Raw genomic sequence first — 26,168 nt, 5'->3', positions numbered from 1 at the left:
CAATACCACCGGAATAGGTGCAGTATAAGGGTCAACATTCCTTTCCTCAGCCCAGATAGAGAACCTCCTCCATTTACTGGTGTATAATTTCCTAGTGGAGGGTTTATGAGAAGATGTAAGGATATGAATCACAGAGGGTGAGAAATCGTGAAGCCTGACTGGGGATGGAACTGGAGCACATGTCAGGCTGTCTTCACCCCAGCCTACAGACCCTCAAGACAGCTTGGCTGCTCCAGTTCCATCCCTAGTCAGGCTTCACGATTTATCACCCTCTGTGATTCATATCCTTACATCTTCTCATAAACCTTCCACTAGGAAATTATACACCAGCTGGTGAATCTCGGAATCTTGAGGCAATGTTACAACTGCCTCATGTACACAGACAACCCTCTCCTCCTCCCAACAAATTCCAACACATGTGAGAGATGCAACCATATAGCCATACTGGAGGCTAAGCTCTCTCAACTCAGTACTGGCGAAACCAGTCAGGAGGAGAAGGAAACCACACTCACTACAATTCCAATCTCACATAGACCTACCACGACAGCAAACCAAACACATAAACACACAAAAACATATTCGGAGGCTCTAAATAAAAATCTGCCTAAGCAGCAGAGACCTCCAAAGCAGACACCCAAGCAACCGCTACCCCAAAACAAAACTCGTGTAACACATAGCTCACAAAGCCAGTGTGCTGAACAGTCACAGCCCTTAAGGCTAAACAACACACCTGATACACTTGTAATAGGTGACTCTATCGTCAGGCACACTGACGTCCCGCTCACCAGTCTGAACAAGGAGAAGGTCACGGTGAGCTGCCTATCGGGCGCTAGGATCCACCACATAACACAAGCAGTCAGGTCACTCCAAGGCAAGTACAAATATGACTCAGTCATTGTCCATGCTGGTGTGAATGACCTGAGACGTACCTCCCTGGACTACATGAAAAGAGACATAGAGGAGCTCTCTGAGCATGTAGCCCAGGCCGGTATGACCCTGACCTTGAGTAGCATCTTACCCTCACCAAGAATGATGCCACAATATGAAGACAAGATGATCAATTTCAACAACTGGCTTAAGTAGTGGTGTCATTCAAAGGGGATCCAACGTCTGTCAGCCTGGGATGACATGCTCGTCAAGCCACGATGCTTCACTAGGGACGGCTTGCACCTGTCACCCCTGGGCTTTTGGATATTGGCAAAGGCTCTTGCTACCCCCATAGTGTCTTTTTTAGGCAAGGCTCAAAAGACAAACCCACCTCCATAGGTATCACAAGGGATAAGAAACTAAGAGTAATGCTACTCAATGCCAGAAGTCTAAACCTCAAGATGCATGCACTCGAAACTCTCCTTAGCATGGAGAACATCGATATCTGTGCAGTAACAGAAACCTGGTTCAAGGCTCCCGAGAGCACCCCAGCACTACCAGGTTATACCTCATACCATGCTTTTTGGCCCCAAAACTTGGACCGTACTACAAAAGGAGGGGGAGTATCAATATTCGTCAAAGATACCCACACCTCCAGGTTGGCGGCACAGCACGAAGCATAAGAGACTATCCATGTGCAACTAACAGTGGGTAAAACTGCCGTCCAGCTTATAGCCTGCTACAGACCACCCTCCCAAACCCAGGAACCCCACTCGGCCTTCCTGAGAACACTGGAAAATATGAAGGTCTCTCCAAACACCATTATATTGGGCGACTTCAACTACCCAAAAATAGACTGGGAGCATTACTCTAGCTCCAACACCCTAGCTCAAAGGTTCCTAGAATTTATAAACTCAAATGCTATGGAGCAGCTTGTTACCACTCCCACAAGAGGGGAAAACATACTGGACCTGATAAACACCAACATGGGGACTCTATACTCCAGACCAGAAGTGTATCCCTCACTGGTAAGATCAGACCATAAACTAATCCCACTGGATATTCACATTCCGACTCCACCCCCTGCCCTGAAAACCACAGTGAAAAACTTCTCTAAAGCAAATTTCACACTCCTCAAAACCGAGGTGGAATCCTTCAAAGCCCCCGGGCCTGTGAAAAATATGGCCCAGACCACAGAATTCTTTATAAACGCATTCTATGAACACCTTCAGGAATGCATGAATCATGCAATCCCAAATAAAACCAAGACCCAATCCTCCAAAGGCAGACGTCCTGTCTGGTGGACCCCAGCCATAAACAAACTATACAACAGAAGGAGGAAGCTACTACATGATAGAGCAAAATCCCAAAAAGGGAAGGCATCTCTGATCAGTATTAGCAAAAAACTACGGGCACTCATAAAATTGTTTAAGGCCAGCTTAGAGAGAAAAATTGCACAGGACACTAAGGATAATCACAAGGCTTTCTTTAGTTATGTTAGGAACCTGGGTGGGAATTCCCAGATATGCTCAGAATTAGTCCAAAATGACAAAAAATACACCGAACCCACAGATATTACCAACATCCTAGCTGACAGGTTCAGCGCAAACCCCCCCCCCCCCACCAAAAGGGCAAATATTTATCCCAGCAGAGTGCTGCCCCCCTGACATCTCAGATGCTCAGGTAAGAGCTGCCCTCTCCAAAGCAAAAAACACAGCATCAATGGGACCAGACGGTGTCCCGGGCTGCGTCCTACATGAACTCCAAGAAGAGCTAAACCCAAACACAAAACTACTGTTCAATCTCAGCCTTACTACAGGATATGTACCCAAAGAGTGGCGTACAGCAACAGTGGTCCCTCTCCACAAAGGTGGTGCCTCAACGGATCCTGGAAACTATCGCCCCATAAGCCTGACTAGCTTGGTCTGCAAAGCTATGGAAAGGATCATCATGGACCTCATAAATAAAGACATTGGGGACCTACAGACACTGGATCCTACCCAGTTCAGCTTTGTTAAGGGCAGATCCTGCCTCTTAAACCTGGCTGATTTATTTGAAACAGTCACCAAGGCCATTGACGAGGGGAAGGTGGTCCACACAGCCTACCTGGACCTCGCAAAAGCCTTCGATACAATACCCCACTCGGGCATTATAGATAAGCTCACCAGCTTAAATATAAATCCCTATGTCACTAGATGGGTTGCAAACTGGCTCAAGGACAGAACCCACATGGTTAGAATTGCTGGAGCCATGTCAGACTCCAAACCAGTTACAAGTGGCATCCCCCAAGGCTCAGTCCTGGGACCTCTCTTGTTCGGTATATATTTCTCGGAGGTACAGGCCAACACGGAAGGACTGTGGCGGACTAAGTTGATGACTGCAAACTGGGCGCCATAATTGACTCTCCAGCCGACACAAGCATCCTCCAAAAGGGCCTCATAGAAACAGACAACTGGTGCCAGAGCCATGGCCTCAAGCTAAACACCAAAAAGTGTATAGTCATCCCCTTTGGCAAAAACAAAGTGCCCACAAATTACCACATAGGTGGTAATCCATTAAGTACAGAAGAAGTAATTAGGGACCTGGGGACCCAAGTTGATAGCAATCTCTCATTTGACAACCACGTGGCCAAAGTGGTTAGAAAAACATTTTATATAGCCCACCTAATCATGAAGGGATTCACATCTAGATCAGGGGAGGTCATCGTGCCTCTTTACTCATCCCTCATTAGGCCCATAATTGAGTACAATGCCCCTTTTGGGATGTACCTTACCAGACACCTGCAGCAACTGGAAAGACCCCAAAAGTACCTCACCAGGAGGATCATAGGGCTCAAACAGATGCCATATGCTGCCCGGTTCAAGAAACTCCAGCTCTACTCAGTGGCATACCGCCTGTTCAGAGGCGATCTGTGCCTGACGTAAAAAGCCATGTCCAACCCCGAATTAATGGACATGCTGCACCTCAGAAAATCCAAATCCCATCGAGCTACGTGCTAGAGAGACTTGAACCTCAGCACTGAAATAAATAGGACATGCTGGAGGGACAGATTCATAACCCAGAGGCTCCCTTCACTCTGGAATAAAATCCCAGTCCAGGTTAGGCAGAGTCCCTCATTGACTCTCTTCAAGAGGAATCTTGATGAGTGGATGGGAGATCGTAGGTTTACCCCGGGTATCACTTCTGTGTCACTGTTAGACAGAGGCACAGTATACTAACCTCGAAAAAGGGCATAGCAAAATTATTTTAAAATGGGTGGCAAAAGCCAAACACACTCTGGCTAGGCTTATAAATGCCCTAGGGCAGATAGCCTAGTATGAACCTATGAACCTATGAAGAGATCTGGCACTGGGTCCAGAGTCCATGGATCGTCTAACAGGTGAAGCCCGAGAAAGGGGAACCAAACTTGACGAGGCCAGTAAGGAGTAATGAGGATCATTATCATCTAGTACACACTGCAGTGTGCATTTTTTTTTCATCTTACCTTTAAGCATCCCCGTGACTAGCACTTGCTCTAATACCTGCTGGAAAGCACTACGAAGCCCTAAACTGATACAAGCACTAAACTCTTCTTGTTAATAAGGAGAAATTAATCGTAGGCACTAAACAGCCTATAATTACAAAGTACCTTGCTAAGGTAAGGGAAAACAGCTCCTGTACTTTACTAAAAAAAAAAAAAAAAAAAAAAAAAAAAGCACCAAACCAGGCATGTCCAAGGGTCAGCTTCCGGTGATTTCTCCTGTCCACTTGGTGAATCTGGGCATACTGGGGCAATGCAGCAATTGCCTCATGTACACAGACAACCCTCTCCTCCTACCACCCAACACTACAACCTGTGAGAGATGCACTTACATAGCCAAAATGGAAGCAAAGCTCTCTTCACCCAAGATTGTGCTAGACAGTCGAGAGGAGAAGGTTAACACCCACACTACACCCTCAAGCAACACATGGCCCTTCTAAACCCACACCACCAACACCCACATATAGCAACACTAAATCCACATATGCAGAGGCCCTTAACTGTAACCTGCCCAAGCAACAAGGACCTCTGAAGCTGAAACGCAAACACCAATCACAACCAAAGTGTCACATAGTTCACAACACCAGTGTGCCACCCAGCAACAGCCCCTAAGGCACGACAACGTACCTAACACTTTAGTCATAGGTGACTCTATAGTCTGGCACACTCATGTCCCACTCACCAGGTTGAACAAGGAGAAAATTACAGTCAGCTGCCTGTCGGGTGCCAGGATCCGCCATATAATGCATGCACTCAAGTCACTCCACAAGTACAAATATGACTCTGTCATTGTCCATGTTGGAGTGAATGACTTGAGACGTACCTCCCTGGACTACATGAAAAAAGACATGGAAGAGCTCTTGGATCATGTGGCCCAGGCAGGTATGACCCTAGCCCTGAGTAGCATCCTGCCTTCACCCAGAATGATACCACAATATAAGGGCAAAATGATTGACTTCAAGAATTGGCTAATTGGTGTCATTCAAAGGGCATCCAGTATCTGTCTCTGCCTGGGACGACATGATCGACAGACCACGATGCTTTGCCAGAGATGGTCTGCACCTGTCGCCCCTGGGATTCAGGTTACTGGCTAAGGCTCTTGCCACCCCTATAGTGCCTTTTTTAGGCAAAGTTCAAAGGACAAAACCACCACCGTAACAGGTACAAGCATGCAAAATCTGAAGGTAATGCTACTCAATGCTAGAAGTCTAAACCTCAAAATGCACTCTCTCGAGGCACTCCTAAAAATGGAGAACATCGATATCTGTGCAGTAACTGAGACCTGGTTCAAGGCTCCAGAGAGCACCCCTGCAATACCAAGCTACAACTCTTACCACACTTTTTGGCCACCAAATCAGGACCGAAACACTAAAGGTGGAGGAGTGTCAATATTCACCAAGGATATTCACACCACCAGGCTAGTTGCCCAACGCAATGCGTCTGAAATTCTCCAGGTGCAACTAACACTAGGTAAGACTGCAATCCAAACAATAGCTTGCTACAGATCCCCCACCATACCCCAAGATTCTCACTACACCTTTCTAAACATACTGGAAAATATTAAGATAGAACCTAACACCCTAATATGGGTGATTTGAACTACCCTGTCATTAACTGGTGAAACTACTCATGTACCAACACCTTTGCCCAACGGTTCTTGGAATTCATAAATTCCAACGCCCTGGATCAACTAATCCATAGTCCCACCAGGGGCTTCAATATCCTAGACCTGGTCATTACCAACATGGGAAATCGATGATCCACACCTATGGTCACCCCCTCGTTAGTCAGGTCTGACCATAAGCTAATCACCCTTAACATCCACATCCCACCCCCACCCCCCAGTAAGGAAACCTCCATAAAAAACTTCTCCAAAGCCAACTTTATGCTACAAGTGACAAGCTTCATGACACCCATGCAGACAGGAACTGAAAGTTCAACTGCTAAATCCTACACTAAGGCACTGTACGAGCACATCTACTCATGCATGAATCGTGCCATCCCAAACAGAACCAAGATGCTCTCATCCAAAAAAGGAAGCCAATCAGGTGGTTCCCTGCCATAAACAAACTTTACAACAAAAGGAAGAAACTGTTGCAGAAAAGAGGAAAATCCCAGGATGCAAAAAACTCCCTTACCAGCCTCAGTAAGAAACTGAGATCCCTCATAAAATCCTCCAAAGCTAGTTATGAAAATAAAATTGCCAAAGATTCCAAAGACAACCACAAGGCATTCTATAGCTATGTCAAGAATCTAAATGGCAATGCTCAAATCTGCTCTGCGCTAAAACAGAATGGCATTAAATATACTGATCCCAAGGATATTGCCAATATCCTGGCAGATCGATTCAGTGCCAACTTCAACCCCCCTCACCCCCTAAATGGCCCATCTCAATACTGGAAGATTGCCAAATTCCGGTAATAACGGCCACACAGGTAAAAAAACGCACTCTCCAAAACTAAGAATACAACATCCATGGGACCAGATGACATCCCGGGCTGTGTACTACATGAACTACAATATGAACTGGCACCTCACCTAAGTGTCATGTTTAATCATAGCCTCACTAATCTATAAACCTATGAACACCTCAGGCTTTGTGCCCATTGAGTGGCTCAGAGCTACAGTTATCCCACTTCACAAGGGGGGATCCACCTTGGATCCTGGAAACTACCGTCCCATCAGTCTGACAAGCTTTATCTGCAAGGGCATGGAGCGTATTATCATGGAACTTATGAACAAAGACAGTGGCAACCTTCAAACACTGGTCCCCACCCAGTTTGGGTTCGTGAAGAGCTGATCTTGTCTCCTGAACCTGACTGACTTCTTCAAATCAGTCTCCAGAGCCATGGACAAGGGTAAGGTGGTCCACACAGCCTATCTAGACCTTGCCAAGGCCTTTGACACCATCCCTCACTCTGGAATCATAGACAAACTTACTAAGCTGGGCATTAATCCCTATGTCACCCAATGGGTTGCTAACTGGCTTACTGATAGAACCCACACTGTAAAGGTAGCAGACTCCAAATCCAGCTCCAGACAAGTGACAAGTGGAGTACCTCAGGGTTCAGTCCTGGGACCGCTCTTGTTTGGCATCTACTTCTCTGAAGTACAGGCCAACACTAAGGGACTCTGGCTAACAAAGTTCACAGATGACTGCAAACTGGGAGCCATTAATGAATCCCCAAATTATGTGGATACTCTACAAAAGGGTCTTACAGAAACAGATGCTTGGTGCCAGAGCCATGGGCTCAAGCTCAATGCCAAGAAATGTATAGTTATCCCCTTTGGGAAAAAACATGTACCTGTGAATTACCATATAGGTGGCAGTACACTAAACACCGAAAGTGTGATGAGACTTAGGGATACAGGAGGACAGTGGTCTCACCTTCGATAACCACATCGCCACAACAGTCAGGAAATCCTTCCATGTGGCACACCTCATCACTAAGGGATTTTCATCCAGAAAAAAGGAGGTCACTGTCCCACTGTACTCATCCCTCATTAGACCCATTATAGAATACAACCCCCTGTTTGGTATGTACCTCTCAAGACATCTGCAACGACTGGAAAGGCCGCAGAAATACCTCACTAAAAAATCACAGGCCTAAAGCAGATGGCCTACGCTGACCGCCTTAAAAAACTCCAGCAATACTCTGTCGCATATTGTCTACTCAGAGGCAATCTCTGCTTAACATACAAGGCCATGTCAAACCCAGAGCTATTGGACATGCTACACTTAAAGAAATCCCAATCCCTCAGAGCCACACGCTCCAGGGATCTAAACCTTGTCATCACAATAAACAAAACATGCTGGAGGGATAGGTTCCTGACCCAGAGACTTCCCAGACTCCGGAACACATTGCCCATACATGTCAAGCAGAGTGCCTCTTTGGCCCTCTTCAAAAGTACCTTGACGATTGGATGGGAGAAAGGAAATTCACCCCGGGGATCACGTCAGTCGCCCTGCTAGACAGGGGTCCAGGGAAGTAAATAGTGTGGGAAGAAATAGCCAGGGAATTGTTATGGCTAGGCTTGTATAGGCCCTAGGGCTGATAGCCTAGTACCAACCTATGAACCTGATCAGTTTGCTTCCCAGCAGTTTTGCTTTCGTAATCACCCTGGATATAAGGGGAAAAGGGGGGAAGCATAAAGGAGACCCAGAGGCCAATCGTGAACAAGTGCATCTCTCGGTGACTCCCCCGGAGGGTGGATGAGGGAGAAACAGCTGCTGCATTTGGCATTGATTGGGCTGGCAAAGAGAACACAGCAAGGCTGTCCCCATCTGTGGAAAATCTGCTCCGCTATTTCCTACTTCAGAGACCACTCATGAGGCATCAAAATTGTCAGGCTGAGTTTGTTGGCTATCACGTTGTTTGTCCCCGGGATGTGTGTCGCCACCAGAAAGCACTGGGAAGATATCACCCATTTCCAAACCCGAATGACCTCTCGACAGAGTGGGTATGATCTGGTTCCGCCTTGTTTGTACCATACTACCGACCTGTTGCCCGATTGTATTGCAATCAACCCAAGAGGAAGAAGGTCGTGAAGTGCAACGCCAGGAGCATCGCCCTTATCTCTAGAACACTGATATGCAGGTGAGCCTCGTGATCTTGCCATGTGCCTTGGACAGTCCTGCCTAGATAATGCTCCCCCCACCATATCTGTAAGGCATCCGTGGTCACAGTGGCAACGGGTTGGCAAGAGCGGAATGGAGTACCTGCAGTTAACTGATTGGGTTGAATCCACAAACTGAGGTCCTTCTTGCAAGACTCAGTTAACAGAATGTGGTGAGTTAAGGGCAGTTGTTGAAAGGACCACTGGGACGACAGAAGCCACCGAAGAATCCGCATGTGTAGACTGGCTAACTGCACTAGTAGTATGCTAGAAGCCATGGTCCCTAGAAGCTTCAGAACAGTCTTGGCCTTACTTTTCGGAGAGGGAAAAGACAGTGAATTTGTAGTACAAGATTCTGTGCCCTTTCTACTGGAAGGCGACCCAACATGGCTACTGTGTCTATTTCTGCGCCTATAAAAGTCACAAATTGAGAGGGCAATAAGGCAGATTTTCCCCAATTTATAGTAATCCCCAACTGGGCACAAAGTTGAATAATAGCGTCCCTGGTCCGAAGAAGTAGATGCTTGGTGGGGGCAGTCAGGAGCCAGTCGTCCAGATACGGAAACTCCTGGAATCCTAAACATCTCAGGTAAGCTGTCACTACTGCCATACACTTGGTGAACACCCTGGGGGCTGTAGTGAGACCAAAGGGCAGAGCACAAAAATGGTAGGAAGCGTAGATGACTCCTCGACACCCTGTCCATTTTATGTGGTAGTAAGCGTGTTGGAGGTCTATTGAGAGCATACAAGTGTCTTTCCCTAGTAAGGGGAGTATGGGCTGCAGTGTTACCATCCAGAACTTGTCCTTTATGGATTTGTTTAATTTGCTGAGGTCTAAGATGGGCCTCCAGTCCCACTAAATGAGTGACAAAATAGACACGTTTCCTGTAAATGGATAGCCCCAAGACAGTATACACAGTTACTGTGGCCATCCGTTATAGACATATTCTGTGAACATTTCACACACTTTTTAAAGCCAGAGGGCTTATGATCCTTGACCTCCTAGACATCTCACAGAAGATTAAGCCAATCAGACACACAGAGAGGAAAAAAAAGAGTGAGAGGCCTAGGTCCTCTAACTTAAACGGGCCTAGTCCTTAAAGTACCAGCAGACACACAACCACGAGGACTAGGTCCTCTAACTTAAACGGGCCTAGTCCTTAAAGTACCAGCAGACACACACCCACGAGGACTAGGTCCTCTAACTTAAACGGGCCTAGCCCTTAAAGTACCAGCAGACACACAACCACAAGGACTAGGTCCTCTAACTTAAACGGGCCTAACCCTTAATGTACCAGCAGACACACAACCACAAGGACTAGGTCCTCTAACTTAAACAGGCCTAGCCCTGGGAAGAAAGAGAAGGAGAAACTTAGGTCCTCTAACTAAAACGGACCTAGAAGAGGCAAGGGGTTAGAAAAGACAACTGTAACCACTCACGCCCACACACCGGAAAAAAATCTCTAACAAGTCAGATATAGAGAACCAAGGTCAGAACCCCCATTCTAATTGCAAATACAATACAACTATGCAGAGAACTCCGCAAGAAAAAGCCATTTTTTAAGCTAAGAACACAGCACACAGAGAAAGCTCATCTAAATTTTACAAAGCACTGCACACACAGTCTAAACTACGTGCAAAAGCACCTACTGCTAATAATCAACAATATCTAAACTACTAGAAATATATCTGGCAAAAGCCCAGAGATAAACTAACTGGCACACAGGATACCAATGAGAACGATAAGGCCAATGGCCAACTGTTCTAAGAAACTTAAAATGCTCAACTATCTAACTACAGAAACGACACTCGAAAAAGCTAGATAAAGCTATCTAAATTTCAAAAACAGTACAAATTAGCCAAAAAATTAGCAAAATGTGTTAGACTTAGCCACGGCCAAGAAGAAGCACATCCGAACTCGTCGACATGGCAAACGAGATCTGGGATTGTACTGGTGCACCATGGGATACCTACCTAGCCACGAGCCAACTAGAAGACTTTGAGCTTGTAAAAAAAGGCCGAGTTGGAGTCGAGGATCAGCTCCGAACCCATGTGTAAGAATGAAGGCGAGACAGGACTACAGAACATATTGCTCTTAACTTATAGAGCAAACACAAAGAGGATTCTTCTTTAGAATTTTAACTGCATTTGAATTCTACGTGCTTTACCCTCCAGTTAAGCAAATACTTCTAAAAGATGAAAGCTGACAAGGACAAAGCAAGACAAATGACAGAAGTCTAGATAGATAAAGGTAAAATGCAAAAAGGTAAAAATTAAATGGTCTGACACAAAAGCTGACCAAAATCACAGGAAGATGAAAATCTTCAAGTTTATATTAAATTTAACATACTGGAACATTTTTAGCTAATACGCCTCAGTGAAAAAAAAAAGGAATAGAGGAAAAACTGACTTTCACTATTTCACCTGCTACTGGCTCTGTACCGGACAGGGTATTAACTAAAGTCTCAAAAGAATGACTGACTCAGTGATGTGCAAAACTGTAGCATGGGGTAATTTCTATGACGCTTCTGCTTTGATGAAAGACAAAGGAAATCAGGAAAGGAAGTCATTTTGCAGAGCATTATGTGTAAAAAAAGGGGAGGAGCTAGTAACGTGGGAAAGTTATGGATGCTGAGATGCCTTACTGTTTTTACTATTGAGGAGGATGGACTTCTTCACAGCAAACAGTCTGACAGTGCTGTCACATATGACTGCCATCTGGAAGCAGCTGTCATGGCCTGGAATCAAATCAGAACAAACATTTTGCATGCCCTCCCAAACAGGACGCCTGGGAGTTTCACCCTCCTTAAGAAATTAGGCTTTGGTAGTCAGCTGAGTTAGCCATCTGGATGTTTCAGGGTTTCCCTTGAGAAGGTTTGTACAGGATCTGGCATGGTGTGAGGAGAGATTAGGCTGAAGCATCTCACATACTTTTTCACTGTTGTTAAGAGAACAAGCTGGCATCATACATCATTTACGTTCTGAATTCTCCCCTCTACAGCGTTGTGCTCCTTAATGCTCCACACATCAGGCCAGAGCAAAGTGGTTGTTCAAGGCAGGACATAGAGAGTAAGTAATGTTGTCCAGCAGGTGTCCACTCTGCTAATACCAGATGTATTCAGGGATCTGTACTACATGCACCATAACTAGTCAGCTTCCCAGCACCATGGTGCTGTCCAAACACAGGCATCCCGGCCTCATTGGTGTCCTTCCACAACAGGCTTTCTATATAAATCTTAACCTTACTTCCTCTGTTTCAATAGGAATTCAGATTGTACAGGAATAGAGACTACACAAAGTGAAACTAGAAGCTGCATTTCTTAGAAGAATGTTAATGCAATATAAAATAAAATATCAAGAGTAAAAGTAATAGGTCCAAAAAAGTCATTGTTCCACTTATTTGGCATTCATCAGACCTGTCGTTGATTACAATGCCCTCTTTGGTATGCACCTCCTAACCACGCACATCCACTAACTGGAACTTCTACAGAGGTTCTTCACTAAAAGAATACAGGGCAAAAGTAACATGTCCTATTCAGACCACCTCAAGGCCCTATCCCTGTATTCTGTCTCTTACATGCTTTTGAGGGGAGAGCTATGCCAGGCATACAGGGCATTGTCAGACCCCACACTGATGGATCTCCTGCACACCCACAAAAAAAACAACACCAGAATTACCTGTTCTAAAGACAAACCTTGCCTGTGATATAAATAGGACCTGCTGGAGAGAGAGGTATGCAGCCCAGAAACTACCCTTGGACAATCGGATGTGGAAAAGGAAATTCATACACAACCAATAGTGGCAAATAAAACACTAAAAATCAAACTGTCACCAAAAGGCAAGGTATAGAGACAAAAAAATGACCTTGCCTTTTGGTGGTATTTTGATTTTTAATAGGAAAGTCATCCCTGGTTTGGCACATATGTCTCTACTGGACAAAAAGCAGCCTGTAAATGATTCATCTCCCAGGCCCCTGCTCGTAAATGTTTAATCTCCCAAGCCCCTACTTACACTTCTCAAGGGTACCAGAACTTGTGAGAGATTTGGGATGCAAGGTTAGGCTTAAAAATGCCCTTGTGGTTGTTAGCCTAGTAAAACCTATGAACCTATAACATCATGTTGGAAGCCGAATTCGCTGAAGTAGGTATAGGGAGGTTGGGTCTATCAAAGTGAAGAAGGGACCTGAGTGAAAAGCATGAAGAAAAGAGTCACAGCTGGAGACTTCTAAGGTGATCTAGTTAGCTCACTGAAAGGTTGCATTTGAAACAAAATTACACAACTGATGGTATTACAATCACATTTGTTATTAAAACATATTAAATGCAAATACTGGGTCTGCAAGAAATGAAACAGAACCATAAGTATGTGTATATGTGCGTGTCTCATATATATATATATATATATATATATATATATATATATATATATATATATATTTATTTATCCATATATTTATATATGCATATGTGTGTGAGTATATATATATATGTATATATGATGTTTACATGCATTCACACACAGCTGTAGATACTGCAGGTTTTACTTACTTTAGGGGAATACTTTTCACCAACAGCATGTTCACTGCTTATGCTGATTGTTGCTTTCTCACGGCTTTCTGACATGTCCAGTGATTTCCTGTTATCCTCTACCTTGGCACAAGGAGTAGCCTCATTTGATTTGGCAGTAGAGCCTTTGGCAATACTAGTAATTGGGTCTGTATAAAAACAAGAAATATCACAGTTCAGAATTTTGGCAGTCCACTTCCTCTCACACTACACATTCTAGCACACCTACACATTCTAGCACACCGAGTTAGTATAAGTCTTGTTTAAAGTGAAGGAGACAACTGAAATTGACATAACTAGTAGGATTAGGTAATAAAATGCAAGCATAAAATGAAGACTTTTCTAGTTTGTCAATAACAGTCTTTCGACTTTAACGTCAGATGGCAATTTTGGTAGCAAAGTAATGAAACATAGCCCTCAAACTAAACTAAGATCTCTTAGGTAACTGCAAGGAATTGAAAACAGAAAGGAAAAAAAGGCTTCTGAAGCCAAAGAATCAGAAGAAAAGAAACCCAATCAATCCAAACAAATGCCTTTAACAACAACCTCAGTAACTCTATAATCCACTAGCTACCTTACTCCAACATCCTGATGGCCCCTGCCCTTTCACATGACAGCCATGATTCCACCAGTCTAAGTGTAGAATACTGTCCCCCCTCCCACACACGATTTACCCAAGTCTATATATTCCTAGCATGAACATGTGCAAACCCATTACATCAAGCATGAATTAAACTTGACCGATAGATCACCTACTAATGGATTTGCACATATTGGGTGGGTGGGTGAGGTAGTTGCTTATGAATATTCAATTACCCAATTACCCACTGAATATTCATAAGCAGAGACTTGATCGGTTGAAGCCAGAAATTCTGAGTTTCATACGAACTACTGTTTGCAAAAAGCACAGCGATGTAAAACTTGCTGTTGTACTGGCTTTTTAAGTGCATTAAAACATCTTTAAAAAATGAATGTCCCTGATTTCTGGCCTTTGTCTCTATTTTAGGCTCTGTCCATAATTCTTGGTCAAAGTATTTGACAGGTGTGCTGGCAGCATTACTGCAGTGCCCCACACAGGTTCTCACAGGCTGGGAGTGTTACAGCCGTGTCAAACACACAGGTTCGCACAGGCTGGGAGTGTTACAGCCGTGTCACATACACAGGTTCTCACAGGCTGGGAGTGTTACAGCGGTGTCACACACACACACAGGTTGTCACTGGCTGGGACTGTTACAGCCATGTCACACACACAGATTTTCAAAGGATGGGAGTGTTACAGCCGTTTCACACACACAGGTTCACCCAGGTTGGGAGTGTTATAGCAGTGCCAAAGTACTGCAAGCAGACAATCCAAAAGGAAAAACCACTTTAATGACAAAACACAGCAGAGCTTTCGGACATAATCCTTCTTCAATACTACAAACTTATAAAATTTCTTTCATCTTATATACAGGCCCAAAGTAGTCATGTGGTTAGCGGCCCAAAAATCACATGACCATAAGTATCACTCAATAAGGCAAAGTTAAAACAACACAGATAACAATGATTCTATAGTACATAACAAAAAAAAAAAATTTTAAATAATTTAAAATTCAGCTTGCTAATATGATTAATAATCAGTTACACATACAATTCATATTGTAAAATTCATATTGTAGAAACAATATACATAATTATAAATTCAATCTACTGAGCTTAACCAAAATTGGTTTAAGGCTCAGCATACTGTTCAAGCCAGGAGAACGGTCACCAGCAAACCTTAAAATCCACTCATATTCTTTAATTTCTAAGAAGTTATTTATATCACCACCTCTTGGGGAGGGGAAAACAATGTCAATAACCCAGAATTTAAAAACATGATCTTGTCCACAATCTAACATATGCTTATATAAAGCATTTGTTTCGACACATCTTCTAATTTCAGACTTATGCTCTGTAATCCTCTCTTTCAACCTACAGTGGTTTTGCCTACATAAAAGATTTGCATAACACACAGGTAGCCAAATACACTATATGTGTTGTGTGACAAGTAGCTGAAACATAAAATTTAAAAGTTTTCCCTGTTACTGGATGAACAAAAAGGTCACTCCTGTGTCAAAAATATCTCCACAGCATGAACAATTGTGGCATTTACATGTACCATACTTAGAGGAAGCGTTTTCACAATGTTGGTAGAAAAATCCTTATAACATAATGAATTTTTTAAAGTTCTCATGTTCCTATAGGCAAATAAAGGTCTATCACCCAATAAGCCTTTAGTTCATTTGAAGCCATTAGTATCAACCAGTTCTTAAATATTATTTGCTTTATGGATGGTGTTGTAAGACTATATGCAGTTACATATCTAGCCGTCCATCGCACATTACTATTCATAGGTAAAGCATCTGACTCAGTGGGTCAGATAGGAAGGTAGGAGCAAACTTAGTCTTCCTCTCCTGCATCACCTTATCTTTCTCCACAGAGAGTAGGACATTATCATATCCACTAGCAGAAAATCCGCTAACATATCCTTTAATTGTAACTCAAAACAGCAGTCATCAGTGTTAAGCCTACTCAGCCTTCCTAACTGGGACCTCACAATACCTTTAAAGATGTGTGGTGCATGCATGCTATGAAAGTGGGTGTATCTACCAGCACACACATCCTTTCTATGTGACTTAGTATTCATATGTCCATCCTTAAATATAACTTCTACATCCAAAAACACAATTTCAGTCTTGGAACAGCTCATTTTAAACTTTAGAAAGGAAGAAGCTCTATTCAAATAGTCCAAAAACATATTCAATATGTCCAAGCTGCCCTTCCAAAGTAGGAAACAATCGTCTACAAAACGTTGGAAAAATCTAATACGTTGTCTATAAGGGTTTAGATCACTCAAAATATGCTTACTTTCCCACTGGTAGAGCACTAGGTTAGCATAGGTGTTGGCTATGGAAGTACCCATAGCCACACCAGTGAGCTGAAGGTACGCAAGTTCAATAAAGAGGAAAACATTATTCTTTAAAACCACATCTAGAAGTCTACACCACGTTTCTATTTTACCATAATCAGGGGTTGGACATGATGTCAAAAAATCTCTCAAAAGGTCAATCCCATCATTGGTATGACCGTGAAAAGAGACAATGTCAGAGTTACCAAATAATACTCATTATTCATCATTTGTTCCTTCTCAGTGTCATAGCTTTTCGTAACTTCTATAAAATCAAATGTGTCATGTAGAACTGAATCACAATTATTCAAAAAAGGTTGTAACTGACCATGTAAATAAACTGACAGGGGTTCGGTCACCCAACCTGCTCCTGAGACGATGGGTCTCATAGGTGGATCCATGATTGACTTATGGATCTTAGGTATTCCATATAGGCGGGGTGTCACAGGACAAGGAACTGTTAAATAATTAAATAAATCAAGATCTATCTGACCCTGCAGCTGTAAGTCATAGATGACCATATTAACATACGATATACATTTTTTTACATCCATGCCAGTGATGCTTAGGCATGGATGTAAAAAAATGTATATCATATGTTAATATGGTCATCTATGACTTACAGCTGCAGGGTCAGATAGATCTTGATTTATTTAATTATTTAACAGTTCCTGTCCTGACACCCCGCCTATATGGAATACCTAAGATCCATAAGTCAATCATGGATCCACCTATGAGACCCATAGTCTCAGGAGCAGGTTGGGTGACCGAACCCCTGTCAGTTTATTTACATGGTCAGTTACAACCTTTTTTGAATAATTGTGATTCAGTTCTACGTGACACATTTGATTTTTTACAGAAGTTACGAGTAAGCTATGACACTGAGAAGGAACAAATGATGAATAATGAGTATTATTTGGTAACTCTGGACATTGTCTCTTTTCACGGTCATACCGAATGATGATGGGATTGACCTTTTGAGAGATTTTTTGACTTCATGTCCAAACCCTGATTATGGTAAAATAGAAACGTGGTGTAGCCTTCTAGATGTGGTTTTAAAGAATAATGTTTTCCTCTTTAATGAACTTACGCATCTTCAGCTCACTGGTGTGGCTATGGGTACTTCCATAGCCAACACCTATGCTAACCTAGTGCTCTACCAGTGGGAAAGTAAGCATATTTTGAGTGATCTAAACCCTAATAGACAACATATTTGATTTTTCCAACGCTTTGTAGACATTGTTTCCTACTTTGAAGGGCAGCTTGGACATATTGAATATGTTTTTGACTATTTGAATAGAGCTTCTTCTTTCTAAAGTTTAAAATGAGCTGTTCCAAGACTGAAATTGTGTTTTGGATGTAGAAGTTATATTTAAGGATGGACATATGAATACTAAGTCACATAGAAAGGATGTGTGTGCTGGTAGATACACCCACTTTCATAGCATGCATGCACCACACATCTTTAAAGGTATTATGAGGTCCCAGTTAGGAAGGTTGAGTAGGCTTAACACTGATGACTGCTGTTTTGAGTTACAATTAAAGGATATGTTAGCGGATTTTTCTGCTAGTGGATATGATAATGTCCTACTCTCTGTGGAGAAAGATAAGGTGATGCAGGAGAGGAAGACTAAGTTTGCTCCTACCTTCCTATCTGACCCACTGGAGTCAGATGCTTTACCTATGAATAGTACGAATGTGCGTATGGACGTGACTAGATATGTAACTGCATATAGTCTTACAACACCATCCATAAAGCAAATAATATTTAAGAACTGGTTGATACTAATGGCTTCAAATGAACTACAGGCCTTATTGGGTGATAGACCTTTATTTGCCTATAGGAACATGAGAACTTTTAAAAATTCATTATGTTATAAGGATTTTTCTACCAACATTGTGAAAACGCTTTCCTCTAAGTATGGTACATGTAAATGCCACAATTGTTCATGATGTGGAGATATTTTTGACACAGGGAGTGACCTTTTTGTTCATCCAGTAACAGGGAAAACTTTTAAATTTTATGTTTCAGCTACTTGTCACACAACACATATAGTGTATTTGGCTACCTGTGTGTTATGCAAATCTTTTATGTAGGCAAAACCACTGTAGGTTGAAAGAGAGGATTACAGAGCATAAGTCTGAAATTAGAAGATGTGTAAACAAATGCTTTATATAAGCATATGTTAGATTGTGGACAAGATCATGTTTTTAAATTCGGTTATTGACATTGTTTTCCCTCCCAAGAGGTGGTGATATAAATAACTTCTTAGAAATTAAAGAATATGAGTGGATTTTAAGGTTTGCTGGTGACCGTTCTCCTGGCTTGAACAGTATGCTGAGCCTTAAACCAATTTTGGTTAAGCTCAGTAGATTGAATTTATAATTATGTATATTGTTTCTACAATATGAATTTTACAATATGAATTTTATGTGTAACTGATTATTAATCATATTAGCAAGCTGAATTTTAAATTATTTAATTTTTTTTTTTTTATGTACTATAGAATCATTGCTATCTGTGTTGTTTTAACTTTGCCTTATTGAGTGATACTTATGGTCATGTGATTTTTGGGCTGTTAACCACATGACTACTTTGGGCCTGTATATAAGATGAAAGAAATTTTATAAGTTTGTAGTATTGAAGAAGGATTATGTCCGAAAGCTCTGCTGTGTTTTGTCATTAAAGTGTTTTTTCCTTTTGGATTGTCTGCTTGCAGTGTTACAGCAGTGTCACATACACAGGTTCTCACAGGCTGGGAGTGTCACATACATAGGTTGTCATAGGCTGAGAGTGTTATAACCATGTCACACACACAAGTTCTCACAGGCTGGGAATGTTATACCCGTGTCACATACACAGGTTCTCACAGGCTGGGAGGGTTACAGCAGTGTCTCACACACACAGGTTCTCACAGGTTGGGAGTGTTATAGCCATGTCACACATACAGTTTCTCACAAGCTGGGAGTGTTACAGCAGTGTCAAACACACAGGTTCTCACAGGCTGGGAGTGTTATAGCCATGTCACACATACAGGTTCTTACAGGCTGGGAGTGTTACAGCCGTGTCACATACACAGGTTCTCACAGGCTGGGAGTGTTACAGCGATGTCACACACAGAGGTTCATACAGGCTGGGAGTGTTACAGGCATCTCACAAACACAGGTTCTCACAGGCTGGGAGTGTTACAGCTGTATCATACACACAGGTTCTAACAGGCTGGGAGTGTTACAGCTGTGTCAGACATAAAGGTTCTCACATTGGGAGTGTTACAGCCATGTCACACACATGGGTGCTCACAGGCTGGGAGTGTTACAGCTGTGTCAGACACAGGTTCTCACAGGCTGGGAGTGTTACAGCCGTGTCAAACACACAGGTTCTCACAGTCTGGGTGTGTTACCACAGTGTCACACACACAAGTTCTCACAGGTTCGGAGAGTTACAGTTGTGTCACACACACAGGTTCTCGCTGGCTGGGATTGTTACAGCCGTGTCACACACACATGTTCTCAGCTGGCTGGGAGTGCTACAGCCATGTCACACACACAGGTTCACACAGGCTGGGAGTGTTACAGCCAGGTCATACACACACAGGTTCTCACAGGCTGGAAATATTACAGTCGTGTCACACACACAGGTTCTCACAGGCTGGGAGTGTTATAGCTGTGTCTCACACACACAGGCTCTCACAGGCTGGGAGTGTTACAGCAGTGTCTCACACACACAGGTTCTCATAGGCTGGGAGTGTTACAGCAGTGTCTCACACACACAGGTTCTCACAGGCTGGGAGTGTTACAGCAGTGTCTCATACACACAGATTCTCAAAGGACGGGAGTGTTACAGCCAGGTAACACACAGGTTCTCACAGGCTGGAAATGTTACAGTCGTGTCACACACACAGGTTCTCACAGGCTGGGAGTGTCACAGCACTGTCTCACACACACACAGGTTCTCACAGGCTGGGAGTGTTACAGCAGTGTCTCATACGCACAGATTCTCAAAGGATGGGAGTGTTACAGCCATGTCACATACACAGTTTCTCACACGCTGGGAGTGTGACAGCTGTGTCACACACACAGGCTCTCACACTCTGGGAGTATTACAGCAGTGTGACACACACAGGTTCTCACAGGCTGAGAATGTTACAGCCGTGTCACACACACAGGTTCTCACAAGCTGGGAGTGTTACAGCCGTGACACACACACAGGTTCTCACAGGCTGGGAATGTTACAGCCGTGTCACACACACAGGTTCTCACAGGCTGGGAGTGTTACAGCAGTGTCACACACACAGGTTCCCACAGACTGGGAGTGTTATAGCTGTGTCACACACACGGGTTCTCACAGGCTGGAAAAATTACAACCGTGTCACACACACAGGTTCTCAAAGGCTGGAAGTGTCACACACACACAGGTTGTCACACGCTTGGAGTGTTGCAGCTGTGTCACACACACAGGTTCTCCCAGGCTGGGAGTCTTACAGCCATGTCACACACACACGTTCTCACCGGCTGGGAATGTTACAGCGGTGTGACACACACAGGTTCTCACAGGCTGGGAATGTTACAGCCATGTCACACACACGGGTTCTCACAGGCTGGGAAAGTTACAGCTGTCACACACACGGGTTCTCACAGGCTGGGAGTGTTACAGCCGTGTCACACACATTGGTTCTCACAGGCTGGCAGTGTTACAGCCGTGTCACACACTCATGGGTTCTCACAGGCTGGGAGAGTTACAGCCGTGTCACACACACACGGGTTCTCACAGACTGGGAGTGTTACAGCCGTGTCACACACACAGGTTCTCACAGGCTGGGAGTGTTACAGCCGTGTCACACACAGGGTCTCACAGGCGGGGAGTGTTACAGTTGTGTCACACACACAGGATCTCACTGTTTGGGAGTGTTACAGCCATGTCACACACGCAGATTCTCGGCTGGCTGGGAGTGTAACAGCCATGTCACACACACAGGTTCTCAGTAGGTTGGGAGTGTTACTGTCATGCCATACACACAGGTTCTCACAGGACAGTGGTTTTACTGTGACAAACACAAGTTCTCACAAGCTGGTAGTGTTAATCTCACACACACACACACACACACACACACACACACACACACACACACACACACACACACACACACACACACACACACACACACACACACACACACACACACACACACACAGAGTTTCTCACAGGCTAGTACAGGTAGTGTGCTATACACACATTCTCAGAGGCTGGGAGTGTTGCGCACACACACACAGGTTTGCACAGGCTGGTAGTGTTACTGCCCTGCCATACACACAGGTTCTCATGGGCTGGGAGGGTTACAGACACACACACAGGTTTGCACAGGCTGGCAGTGTTACCGCTGTGCCAAATACAAAGATTCTCAGAGGCTAGTAACGTTACTGCTGTGCCATGCACAGTTCACACAGGCTGGTAGCATTACAGCCATGCCACACATGTAGGTTCTCACAAGCTGGGAGTGCTACAGTTGTGTCACACACACAGTTCTCACAGGCTTGTAGTGTTACTATGACTCCCAAACAGGTTCTGTCAGGCTGGTAGTGTTAATGACAGAAACACACACACAGTCACAAAGATTATCACAGACTGCTACTGTTACTGACATACACAAACACACACAGGTTCTCACAGGCTGGTAGTGTTACTGCCATGCTATACACACAGGTTCTGACAGGATGGTAGTGTATATCAGACACACACATATAGACACACACACACAGGTTGTGGCAGACTGGTAATGTTAACGCTGTGCCACACAGAGGTTCTCAGCAAGCTGGTAGTGTGTTACACCTGTATCATACACACATGGGTTTTTATAGGCTTGGTAGTGTTACTGACACACACACACACACACACACACACACACACACACACACACACACACACACACCGGTTCTCACAGCCTGGGAGTGTTACAGCAATGTCACACACACAGGTTCCCAAAGGCTGGGAGTGTTATAGTCATGTCACACACACAGGTTCTTACAGCAGTGTCTCATACACACAGGTTTTTGCAGACTGGGAGTGTTACAGCTGTGTCACACACACACGGGTTCTCACAGGCTGGGAATGTTACAGTCGTGTCTCACACACACAGGTTCTCACAGGCTGGGTGTGTTACAGTTGTGTCACACACACAGGTTCTCACATGCTGGGAGTGTTACAGCAGTGTCACACACACAAGTTCTCACAGGCTGGGAATGTTACAGTCGTGTCACACACACACAGGTTCTCACATGCTGGGAGTGTTACAGTTGTGTCACACACACAGGTTCTCACATGCTGAGAGTGTTACAGCAGTGTCACACACACAAGTTCTCACAGGCTGGGAATGTTACAGTCGTGTCACACACACACAGGTTCTCACACGCTGGGAGTGTTACAGTTGTGTCACACACACAGGTTCTCAGCTGGCTGGGAGTGTTACAGCCAAGTCACACAAACAGGTTCTCACAGGCTGGGAGTGTTACAGCCATGTCACACACACACAGGTTCTCACACGCTGGGAGTGTTACAGCTGTGTCACACACACACAGGTTCTCAGTCGCTGAGAGTGTTACAGCTGTGTCACACACACAGGTTCTCACAGGCTGCGAATGTTACTGCCGTGTCACACACACAGGTTCTCACAAACTGGGAATGTTACTGCCGTGTCACACACACAGGTTCTCACAGGCTGGGAATGTTACTGCCATGTCACACACACAGGTTCTCACAGGCTGGGAATGTACAGCCGTGTCACACACACAGGCTCTCACAGGCTGGGAGTGTTACACCGGTGTCACACACAGGTTCTCCCACGCTGGGGGTGGTACAGCCGTGTCACACACATGGATTCTCACAGGCTGGGAGTGTTACAGTTGTGTCACACACACGGGTTCAGACAGGCTGGGAGTGTTACAGCCGTGTCACACACACAACTTCTCACAGGCTGGAAGTGTTAAAGCCGTGTCACACACACAGGTTCTCAATGGCTGGGAGTGTTACAGCCGTGTCTCACACACACAGGTTCTCACAGGCTGGGAGTGTTACAGCCGTGTCACACACACACAGGTTATCACAGGCTGGGAGTGTTACAGCCGTATCACACACACAGGTTTTCACAGGCTGGGAGTGTTACAGTTGTGTCACGCACACAGGTTCTCGTTGGCTGGAGTGTTACAGCCGTGTCACACACACACAGGTTCTGACAGGTTGGGAGTGTTACAGCAGTGTCTCACACACACAGGTTCTCACAGGCTGGGAGTGTTACAGTTGTGCCACACACACAGGTTCTCGATGGCCGGAGTGTTACAGCCATATCACACACACAGGTTCTCGCTGGCTGGAAGTGTCATAGCCGTGTCTCACACACAGGTTCTAACACGCTGGGAGTGTCACACACAGAGGTTCTCAAACACTGAGAGTTACAGCTGTCACACACACACAAAGGTTCTCACACACTGGGAGTGTTACAGCTGTGTCACACACACAGGTTCACACAGGCTGGGAGTGTTACAGCCGTGTCACACACACACGGGTTCTCACAGGCTGGGAGTGTTACAGCTGTGTCACACACACATGGGTTCTCACAGGCTGGGAGTGTTACAGCCGTGTCACACACACGGGTTCTCACAAGCCGGGAGTGTTAAAGCTGTGTCACACACACAAGCTCTCACAGGCTGGGAATGTTACAGTCGTGTCACACACACACAGGTTCTCACACGCTGGGAGTGTTACAGTTGTGTCACACACACAGGTTCTCAGCTGGCTGGGAGTGTTACAGCCAAGTCACACAAACAGGTTCTCACAGGCTGGGAGTGTTACAGCCATGTCACAAACGCAGGTTCTCACATGATGGGAGTGTCACACACACAGGTTCTCACACGCTGGGAGTGTTACAGCTGTGTCACACACACACAGGTTCTCAGCCACTGAGAGTGTTACAGCTGTGTCACACACACAGGTTCTCACAGGCTGGGAATGTTACTGCCGTGTCACACACACAGGTTCTCACAAACTGGGAATGTTACTGCCGTGTCACACACACAGGTTCTCACAGGCTGGGAATGTACAGCCGTGTCACACACACAGGCTCTCACAGGCTGGGAGTGTTACACCGGTGTCACACACAGGTTCTACCACACTGGGGCTGGTACAGCCGTGTCACACACATGGATTCTCACAGGCTGGGAGTGTTACAGTTGTGTCACACACACGGGTTCTGACAGGCTGGGAGTGTTACAGCCGTGTCACACACACAACTTCTCACAGGCTGGGAGTGTTACAGCCGTGTCACACACAAGCAGGTTATCACAGGCTGGGAGTGTTACAGCCGTGTCACACACACACAGGTTATCACAGGCTGGGAGTGTTACAGTTGTGTCACGCACACAGGTTCTCGTTGGCTGGAGTGTTACAGCCGTGTCACACACACACAGGTTCTGACAGGTTGGGAGTGTTACAGCAGTGTCTCACACACACAGGTTCTCACAGGCTGGGAGTGTTACAGTTGTGCCACACACACAGGTTCTCGCTGGCCAGAGTGTTACAGCCATGTCACACACACAGGTTCTCGCTGGCTGGAAGTGTCATAGCCGTGTCTCACACACAGGTTCTAACACGCTGGGAGTGTCACACGCAGAGGTTCTCAAACACTGAGAGTTACAGCTGTCACACACACACAAAGGTTCTCACACACTGGGAGTGTTACAGCTGTGTCACACACACAGGTTCACACAGGCTGGGAGTGTTACAGCCGTGTCACACACACACGGGTTCTCACAGGCTGGGAGTGTTACAGCCGTGTCACACACACATGGGTTCTCAGAGGCTGGGAGTGTTACAGCCGTGTCACACACACACGGGTTCTCACAAGCCGGGAGTGTTACAGCCGTGTCACACACACGGGTTCTCACAGGCTGGGAATGTTACAGTCGTGTCATACACACAGGTTCTCACACGCTGGGAGTGTTACAGCTGTGTCACACACACAGGCTCTCACACTCTGGGAGTGTTACAGCTGCGACACACACACACAGGTTCTCACAGGCTGAGAATGTTACAGCCGTGTCACACACACAGGTTCTCACAGGCTGGGAGTGTTACAGCGGTGTCACACACATAGGTTCTCACAGGCTGGGAGAGTTACAGCGGTGTCACACACACAGGTTCTCACAGACTGGGAGTGGTACAGCTGTGTCACACACACGGGTTCTCACAGGCTGGGAAAATTACAACTGTGTCACACACACAGGTTCTCAAAGGCTGGAAGTGTCACACACACAGGTTGTCACACGCTGGGAGTGTTGCAGCTGTGTCACACACACAGGTTCTTCCAGGCTGGGAGTCTTACAGCCATGTCACACACATAGGTTCTCACCGGCTGGGAATGTTACAGTGGTGTGACACACACAGGTTCTCACAGGCTGGGAATGTTACAGCCCTGTCACACACACGGGTTCTCACAGGCTGGGAAAGTTACAGCCGTGTCACACACACAGGTTCTCACAGGCTGGGAATGTTATAGCCGTGTCACACACACAAGTTCAAACAGGCTGGGAGTGTTACAGCGGTGTCACACACACAGGTTCACACAGGCTGGGAGTGTTATAGCTGTGTCACACACACGGGTTCTCACAGGCTGGGAAAAT

General features: G+C 45.0%; 1 protein-coding gene across 2 annotated transcripts in view; it reads right to left on the bottom strand.

Annotated features, from left to right (window-relative positions):
* BAP1 (BRCA1 associated protein 1) overlaps window positions 1-26,168 on the bottom strand; it is a 1,282,715-nt gene that overhangs the window by 275,223 nt on the left and 981,324 nt on the right. For both annotated transcript variants that reach the window (XM_044078929.1, XM_044078930.1), the window contains exon 14: window positions 13,553-13,719. In XM_044078929.1, coding sequence (XP_043934864.1) covers window positions 13,553-13,719 — 167 coding nt within the window. The remainder of the gene's footprint in view (window positions 1-13,552; window positions 13,720-26,168) is intronic.

The sequence above is a fragment of the Protopterus annectens genome, chromosome 7.part1 (assembly GCF_019279795.1).
Source record: "Protopterus annectens isolate FY-2018-M chromosome 7.part1, PAN1.0, whole genome shotgun sequence".
NCBI lineage: Eukaryota > Metazoa > Chordata > Ceratodontiformes > Protopteridae > Protopterus > Protopterus annectens.
Note: the sequence above shows the minus strand (reverse complement) of the source record. Positions and strands in the feature narration are given on the sequence as shown.